Below are 9,167 nucleotides of genomic sequence, written 5' to 3' on the forward strand. Positions count from 1 at the left end.
ATCGGGTTTGATTGATAGGTGTGTGTGATAGGGTTCAAATTGATCGGGTTTGATTGATAGGTGTGTGTGATAGGGTTCAAATTGATCGGGTTTGATTGATAGGTGTGTGTGATAGGGTTCAAATTGATCGGGTTTGATTGATAGGTGTGTGTGATCGGGTTCAAATTGATCGGGTTTGATTGATCGAGGTGTGAGTGATAGGGTTGAAATTGATCGGTGTTTGATTGATATGTTTTCTTATAGTCAATGTTGTCCCGTTGCTAAGGTGCTCCTCCAATAATAGATTGCTGCGAACCCTTTGTTCCGCCTTCTACAAACGTCGAACCTGCTTTGTATTGTTTCCCCACTAACAGCCTTTTGTTCTCGGACAAAGCACAGCCCGATTCGGTTGATTGGAGCGTTCTATCAAGCGAGGTATAAATAGCGGGAACGGCGACACCCGCCACAGTTTGAGGAGCTGCGAGAACAGATAGAGATCATGGTGAGTAGACGCGGGGTATGCACCGAAATAGAGAGAGAGAGAGAGAGAGAGCGCGAGAGATATCGAGATCGAGATCGAGAACGGGAGTCACACAGAATGGGAACCACTGGAAGCGTGGGACTGGGTTGGGAGAGAGAGGGATCCACTCGGAGTAATTAATCTTCTGTCTGGGGTGGGGGTTCCGTAGCAGGTATCCACTCGGAATGAGCGATCCACGAGGAGAGGGAAGGAATCCGTCTGGGAGGGAAGGGTTCCACAGGGAGGTAAGTATAGAAAAGGAGCCTTGGAGATGCGGGGGTCCACAGGGAAATGGACAATCGACTTGGATCGAGGGAGCGTCACATTGAGAGTGAAGTGTGAACACCGGGAGAGAGCGGGAATCCACAGGCGTATGACTCCATGAAGAAATAGATGAGGAATCCGACAACTTGTATTTATGTAGTGTCTTTAACCTAGTGAAATGTCCCAAGACACTGCACAGGAGTGTTATGAGATAAAACCATAAATTTGAAGCCACATAAGAAATTAGGCAAATGATCTAAAGCTTGGTTAAAGAGGTAGGCTTTAAGGAGAGCCTTCAAGGTGGAAAGAAGTCGAGAGGTTTAGGGAGGGAGTTCCAGGATGTGGGCAGAGGCAGCTGAAGGCATCAATAGTTGAGCAGTTATAATCAGGGATGGTCAAGAGGGCAGAATTTGAGCTGTGCGGACATCTCCAGGGGTTGTGAAGCTGAAGGATATTACAGAGATAGGGAGGATGTGAGGCCATGGAGGGATTTATAAGCAAGGATGGAGAATTTTGAAATTGAGGCATTGTTTAACCGGGAGTAATGTAGGTCAGTGAGCACAGGGGGTGATGGGTGAGAGGGACTTGGTGCGAGTTAGGACACTGGGTCAGCCGAGTTTTGGATGACCAAGTTTATGTAGAGTAGAATGTGGGAGGCCAGCCAGGAGTGCATTGGAGTTGTCCAGTATTTATGATAGTGTGTGTAGAATGGGCCGATACTCTGGAGTTTTTAAGAATGAGGTGATCTCATTGGAATATACAAGATTCTGAAGGGGATTGACAGGGTAGATGCTGAGAGGTTGATTCCCCCTGGCTGGAGTGTCTAGAACAAGGGGGCACAGTCTCTGTATAAGGGATTAATACTGAGATGAGGAGGAATTTCTTCACTCAGAGGGTTGTGAATATTTGGAATTCTCTGCCCCAGAGGGCTGTGGATGCTGAGTCTCTGAATATATTCAAGGCTGAGATAGATTTTTGGAGTCTAGGATAATCAAGGGATATGGAGATCGGGTGGGAAAGGTTGATGATCAGCCATGAATTTATTCAATGGGGGAGCAGGCTTGAAGCTCAGTATGGCCGACTCCTGCTCCTATTTCTTGTGTTCAATCAGACCACCATCAATCAGAGCCCATCAAATAGGAATCCATGGGAGAGAGGAGGATACATCAGGAGGGGAAGTCCACAGGGAGATGGACTTCTAAAGGGAGCACTGCAATCCACAGGAAATGGGCACAAGATGAATGGGAATTCACAGGGCGCAGAGGAGGGATCCATGGTGATCGTAGCAATCCCTGGCAATGATGGAGAGTTCCACAGGGAGAAGGGGATCCATCAGGGAGCAGGTGGGATTCCAATAAAAAAAGATGGGATCCACAGGTTACTGTAACAGAATGCGATGCTGCCCACACACCCCTCTCCTTCCAATCCCACTGACTGTATAAAGCATTACCCTCCTACCTGTGTAAGTAATCATGTGATCTTCCCTCTTTAGCGTGAGTGTATTTCAATCCACATTGGCCAGGCGGGTGTGCAGACCGGTAACGCTTGCTGGGAACTGTATTGCCTGGAGCATGGGATCCAGCCGGACGGACAGATGCCCAGTGACAAGACCATCGGAGGTGGCGACGATTCCTTCAACACTTTCTTCAGTGAAACGGGGGCAGGCAAGCACATTCCCCGAGCCGTGTTTATAGATCTGGAGCCCACTGTGATTGGTAAGGGGAGTGATTGTTGGTGGATTGGTCTCTAATCGCATTGCACCGTGGCCTGGATGTATCAAAGTTACTGCAATGTCCTGTATTCCTGTCCTTAAATCTCGGTTCTCTGCCCCCCAGATGAGGTTCGCACTGGCACTTACCGACAGCTCTTTCACCCCGAGCAGCTCATCACCGGCAAGGAGGATGCGGCCAATAACTACGCACGGGGCCACTGCTCCATTGGCAAGGAGATTGTGGATCTGGTCTTGGATCGTATCCGGAAGGTGGTAAGTTATGTAACAGTTCCTAGTGGCACCCAATGTCCTGTCTTGCCATCACCCACTGTCTCATTCTATTGGTACAAATAATCTCTTGTGACTCAAGTGCACAAATCTTACTCATTCCAGTATCACTTATTGATGTCACTCCAGTATGCTCATAACCAATAACATCCATGAAAGGTGGCTGGGAATTTCATGGCCCCCCAACCTCCATTACACTGAGTGCCTGTAGTGCTTTTCACCTCTAGTTCCCTCCTCCATCCTCCCCTAACTCTCATTACCCCCTCGATCCAGGCTCCCACAGCCCCATCTCCCACTGCCCTGTCCCACCGGGGACATTCTGTACCTTTGCACCTGTCCACTTGTTCACTTCCTTTGATTCTATTTCTGCCTCCCTTTTCATGTTTTGTACTTTCTTTGCTCACAGGCTGACCAGTGCACAGGACTACAGGGTTTCCTCATCTTCCACAGTTTCGGGGGTGGGACCGGCTCGGGCTTTGCTTCGCTCCTGATGGAGAGACTCTCCGTTGACTACGGCAAGAAATCCAAACTGGAGTTTGCCATTTACCCAGCGCCGCAGATTTCCACCGCGGTGGTCGAGCCCTACAACTCTGTGCTGGTCACCCACTGCACCCTCGAACACTCTGACTGTGCCTTCATGCTGGACAACGAGGCCATTTACGATATCTGTCGGCGTAACCTTGACATTGAACGACCAACGTACACCAACCTCAACCGTCTCCTTAGCCAAATAGTGTCATCCATCACAGCGTCACTACGGTTCGACGGTGCCCTGAATGTGGACCTGATTGAGTTCCAAACCAACCTGGTCCCCTATCCCCGCATCCACTTCCCGCTGGTGACCTATGCACCCCTTATTTCGGCCGAGAAGGCTTACCACGAGCAACTATCCGCGGCAGAGCTGACCAATGCATGCTTTGAGCCAGCCAACCAGATGCTGAAATGCGACCCCCGCCAGGGCAAGTACATGGCGTGCTGCATGCTGTACCGAGGGGACGTGGTGCCGAAGGATGTCAACGCAGCCATCGCCACCATCAAGACCAAGCGCTCGATCCAGTTTGTTGATTGGTGCCCGACTGGGTTCAAGGTAAGTGTGGCTTCTGTGTCCAATCCATGGGGCCCTGAAGAAACATGCACTGTGACAACCTGATCTCCCACGTGAACAATACGGCTGTTCAGACCGGGTCAAAAGATGTCCATCCATTCAGGAACAGTCCCTCCCCATAGCTCCCCTCTGAGGCTTGAGGTGGAATTCTCAGCTTCAATCCTTGAATGCAGCCCTGAATATCCTAGGAAAAGTCCTGAAATTGAAACAAAGAAAAAGCTTCCTGAAACATCTAGGCCTGATGGGAGACAATAAAATAGAGAATTGAATTAGCTCCTGAATGCAGTCTCATTACACAGTGACCTACCAGCAGAAACTGAAGCTTTCAAACTGGGGAGGAGGCCAGTGAATAACCAGGGAGGGATTTTTCTAGAGTCTCAAACTCATTCCTAAATTTATTTTTCTGAAAATGTAATGCCTGCCAACAGATGTGATTTTCAACCTTCTTTTTCTGCAACTGAAATCTAACGTATTCTCTTTCCCCCACAGGTTGGCATCAACTACCAGCCCCCGACGGTGGTGCCAGGGGGCGATCTGGCAAAGGTGCAGCGTGCCCTCTGTATGCTGAGCAACACCACCGCCATTTCCATGGCTTGGACCCGCCTCAACCTCAAATTCGACAAGATGTACGCCAAGCGGGCCTTTGTCCACTGGTACGTGGGAGAGGGGCTGGAGGAAGGGGAGTTCCAGGACGCACGGGAGGACTTGGCCTCACTCGAGAAGGATTACGAAGAGGTGGCTGTCGATTCCTCCTCGCTGGACAGAAAGGCGGAGGAGGAAGAATAAGATTTAATTATTTAGAATGTAAAAATAGTTTAATTTTAATTACATATGTAACATATATTTTGAAAGAAAATAAATGTATTTTTAAATCATTTTGTTTGCTGACTTTAAAAGCCAGAAATGCATGACATGAGTGTTAAAGAAGGTTGAAGTAAGAATGAACCCAGAATGGGGGTTAATCCAACTCCACATGGCTGCAGTCCTGGTGACACAGTGCACCTCTGTCATTAAAACACTGTCCAATCTTTCTCTGGCTGTAATAATTTTTCATGACTTGTTAATTATGAACTCGTGGCCTAGAAAAGTGAAGACTAGCGATTCAATCATAATATCGAAGAACAAAGAAATTGGATTTTTACACCTTTCATCTCCTCCTGATGTCCAAAGGTGCTTCACGGCCAATGAAGTACTTTTGAAGTATAATGTAATGTTGGAAATCATTGAAATGTATAGCATAGGAGGCCATTCAGCCCATAAAGTCTGCACCAGCTCATTCGAAGAACAATCCAGTTAGTCCCATTTTTTCCCCATATCCTGTAACTTCTTTCTCCTTTTAAAAAATGTATCTACTTCCCCATAAAGGCTACTAGTGAATCTATATCCACTACCACTATCCTATCAGGCAGTATATGCGTGATCCTAGCCACTTGTTTCCTAATTTCACCCGTGGTTCTTTTGCCAATCACCTTTTATTCTGTGCCCTCTTGTCATTGACCCTTCAGCCACTGGAAACCGTTTCTCTATTCTATCTATCCCTTCATAATTTTAACAAACTCTATCAAATCTCCTTTAGTCTTCTTTGCTCTAAAGAGAACAACCCCAGATTCTCCAGTCTATCCATGTAACTTGAAGCATTCTAGTAAATCTCTTGTCTCTGTTTTCTTGCACCCCCTTTAATATTGTACCATTTAACTTGTATTGTCTCTCCTCTGTCAACCTACCAAAATGTAACCCTTCACACTTTTCTGTGTTGAATTTTATCTGCCACGTGTCCGGCCATTCCACCAGCCTGTCTATGTCCTTTTGAAATGTATTACTATCTTCCTATTGTTTACGACACTTCCAAGTTCTGTGTCATTTGCTAATTGTCAAAAACGGCAGTGGTCGCAGCACTGAACCCTGGGGAACACCACTGTATACCTCCCTCCAATCGAAAAACAACCATTCATCACAACTGTTTTCTATCCCTTAGCCATTTTTATAACCATGCTGTTACTGTCCCATTTATCCCACAGGCTTCACTTTTGCGAGCAAGCCTAATAAGTGGAACTTATCAAACGCCATTTGAAAGACCATATGCACAATATCAAGTGGACTGTCCTTATGCACCTTCTATTACCTTATCAAAAAACTCAATCAAGTTTGTCAAACAGGATTTGCTCTTTACAATTTGAGTCCATGGTTGTCTAAGTGGCTGTTAATTTTCTCCCGGATCATTGTTTCTGAAAGCGTCCCCACCACCGGAAAATGCATCTGTCAATTTCCCACAAACAATAATGAGATCAATGACCAAATAACCTGATTGAGGGAGGAATGTTAGTTTCAGGACAGAGAGAGAATTACCCTCTTCCAATAATGTCATTAGATCTTTAACATCCACCTGAACAAGATGGTTTAACGTCTCCTCTGAAAGATGACACCGCTGGCTGTACAGCATTCCCTCCGTACTACCCTGCAAGTGTCGGCCTAGATTTTGGGATCAAAGTCTCTGGGATGGGGCCCACAACCTTCTGACTCATCAGGGGGAGTGAGACTGACTGAGCCAAACACAACACTTTTTACCCTTGCTCGCCCGACTGGAATGGCGGGGGAGGGCTGGGAGATGTTTGTTTTAGGCCATCTGATTTTACTCTCCAATGAAGTCATTCAGGAGTCCGACCCAAAACTGCCCCATTCCTGACCAACGGGTTAGCTCGTGCTAAAATCAGAAGTATTTACTTTTTTAATTGTTCCGGGATGTGGGCATCGCTGACAAGGCCAGCATTTATTGCCCATCCCTAATTGCCCTTGAGAAGGTGGTGATGGGCAGCCTTAGAACATAAGAAACAGGAGCAGGAGTAGGCCATTTGGCCCCTCGAACTGCTCCGCCATTTAATAAGATCACGGCTGATCTGATCATGGACTCAGCTCCACTTCCCTGTCCGTTCCCCATAACCCTTTATTCCCGTATCGCTCAAAAATCTGTCCATCTCCGCCTTAAATATATTCAATGACCCAGCCTTCACAGCTCTCTGGGGTAGGGATTTCCATAGATTTACAACCTTCTGAGAGAAGAAATTTCTCCTCATTTCAGTTTTAAATGGGTGGCCCCTTATTCTGAAACTATGGGCTAGAACCTCCACTTTTTTTGCCTGCTTAATGCCCACTTAATGCCCATTTTATCGCTGAAACGACGTATAACACCCATGTATCGCCCATTCTGGCACAAAATGGAAACTGACGGGCTTTTTTAGGAGATTTATCGTCGAGCGTTATTTTTCCCATGGACTTAACGGCGAGAAAAAATATCACCGCCTGCCCACTTTTTTTGGGCGGAATCAGCAGAATGGCCGAATTCAATGCCCATAATATCGGCCAGTATTACTTTCTACACGGAATTAACACCAAGATTCAATATTAACGCCCGGCAACTGTTTTTTGTTGCAAAGAGCATATTTACCCAAACAAGTGGCCATGGAGATCGCTCATCTTCAATTTCACCACCTCGCACACATATCGCCCACAATATCGCTCGCTCAAAAAAACGCCCACAAAAAGTGGAACTAACCGGAACGAAAGCCAGCGGTGTGGCTGGCATTTGTTAAATCCCACTCTTACGTGAGGAGCTGATATCTGAAAGATTTGCCTGAAAGAGCGCTGATGTGAATGACGACGTTGACACACTGCTGTGTGTGTGCAGCTCAGACATCAATGGTGCCCATCACCTTGGTGCCAGTTAAAGTTTACGTTGATTGATGTTAAGTTGTATTTAACTTACCTTTCATGGTAAGGGATTACCAGTGTGCAACTGTCCAGCTATCTGAGACAATGCGTAACAAGGTTATGTTCAATAACAAAAGTTTAATACCAACATTGGTCTGAAATCATAAGTATCACAGCCAATAACACCCAACCCCTGCCCACACCCCGCTTTTTCCACCATTGACATAAATCACATGTTCAAATGTCCAGCAACACAGAATACAAAGGCAAAGCAGGAGCGTGGTCCCTAGCCCCCATACATTGCAACAAATTGCATACACCCAGATGGAGATATAACACAGCCATCACCTGCGCACATGCACTTCACTTTCCCCCCTCTCCTTCTTCTGCCCACCTCTAACCCTTCCCCTCCTCGCTCCACGGCGCCTGGGTGGGGGATGAAGGCAGATGCGTTGGTTGCACGGGTACGGGAGTGGGAGATGCCGAGGGGGCAACATTCTCTGATGCAGAAGCAGGATCTTAGTCCTTGCTCTCATCTGTCGTTCGCAGCGGTGGTGCACAGCCTAGGGAAGGGCTGTGGCAGCAGTGTTCCTGGCTCTTGCATCCAGGGCCTCCGTCAGCTGTGGAATGTACTCGGTCATGGTGGCCAGCTGTCGGGATATGCTCCCCAAAGCTTCGATGAGCTGGTCACCAATGTCTACAGTCCTCCTGGACAACTGTACCATCTCTCCGCTGTCATGTCGCACTCGTGGAACAGACTTGCCGCGTCCACAAGACCTCCGCGGGGTCGGCGCCGTCCTGGGGACAAATGGGGTGCCCTGTGGAGTGGTGCTTGGGCCCGGCACCTCCAGAGTGGAGGCGGGAATGACCGGAGGACCAATAGATGGCCTTAGGGTGGAATGGGTTCTGGAGCGTGGGGATGCAGGTTCTTCGAAGTCGGAGCTCCTCAGCACCAGATATAGTAGGATCGTCCGCCGACAACTGCCCCGCACCCCCACCTTCTGGCCTCTGTGGCTTTGCCTGGGGCAGCGCTGCTGGCTGAGCTGCAAGACACAAATGAGGTTGTTAGAGGAGAAATGGGTGCTAGGGTGACAAGGTGAGTCCAGCGTTATACACAGCATATACACGACAAAAGCACCACTGCTCTCAAAATCATCGTAGACATCACATTTCATGACCATCAACACATTGTGCATTGCAATGATTTTCATTAGGTCAGCATTATTTCTATGACAATTTTAGAAATCATCTATCATATATGATTGGTCGGATATGAGTGGGTTTGGCATCTATAGACTTTATATCACGTAATGGTGTAAGCTTTACTCACGTGGCATCACTTCAGGGTCTGCAGATGCGTCCGTGGATGACCAGCTGTGCTTTCCCACGAGTGCTAGCATCCGTTCCTCCATCTCAGTGATGTCGCTGGGGACTGGTGGCCCCTCACCCATTCGCCTCTGCATGGACTTCATCGTCGAGAGATTCTTCTGTAAAAGGTGACAGGACGACATGGCATGAGATCATTGCGTGATATCATTTCTAGGTACTGTCACAGAGACTGATACTACACATAACCGACAGATGTAATCATGATT

General features: G+C 47.6%; 1 protein-coding gene across 1 annotated transcript; it reads left to right on the top strand.

Annotated features, from left to right (window-relative positions):
* Positions 1-2,278: 2,278 nt before the first annotated feature.
* LOC139240467 (tubulin alpha-1 chain-like) lies at positions 2,279-4,653 on the top strand. The gene is made up of 4 exons (XM_070869003.1): positions 2,279-2,478; positions 2,599-2,747; positions 3,169-3,849; positions 4,357-4,653. Exons 1-4 carry the CDS (start codon positions 2,358-2,360, stop codon positions 4,651-4,653), a joined length of 1,248 nt encoding a protein of 415 aa, XP_070725104.1. The 5' UTR covers positions 2,279-2,357.
* Positions 4,654-9,167: the final 4,514 nt, after the last annotated feature.

This window comes from Pristiophorus japonicus, chromosome 32, assembly GCF_044704955.1.
Source record: "Pristiophorus japonicus isolate sPriJap1 chromosome 32, sPriJap1.hap1, whole genome shotgun sequence".
Classification (NCBI taxonomy): domain Eukaryota; kingdom Metazoa; phylum Chordata; class Chondrichthyes; family Pristiophoridae; genus Pristiophorus; species Pristiophorus japonicus.

Bases quoted from the DNA above. Each gene is read 5' to 3' on its own strand.
- LOC139240467 (XM_070869003.1), top strand. From the start codon at position 2,358: ATGCCCAGTGACAAGACCATCGGAGGTGGCGACGATTCCTTCAACACT. The intron at 2,748-3,168 runs GTAAGTTATGTA...CTTTGCTCACAG, and splicing joins TGGATCGTATCCGGAAGGTG to GCTGACCAGTGCACAGGACT. The intron at 3,850-4,356 runs GTAAGTGTGGCT...TTTCCCCCACAG, and splicing joins GGTGCCCGACTGGGTTCAAG to GTTGGCATCAACTACCAGCC.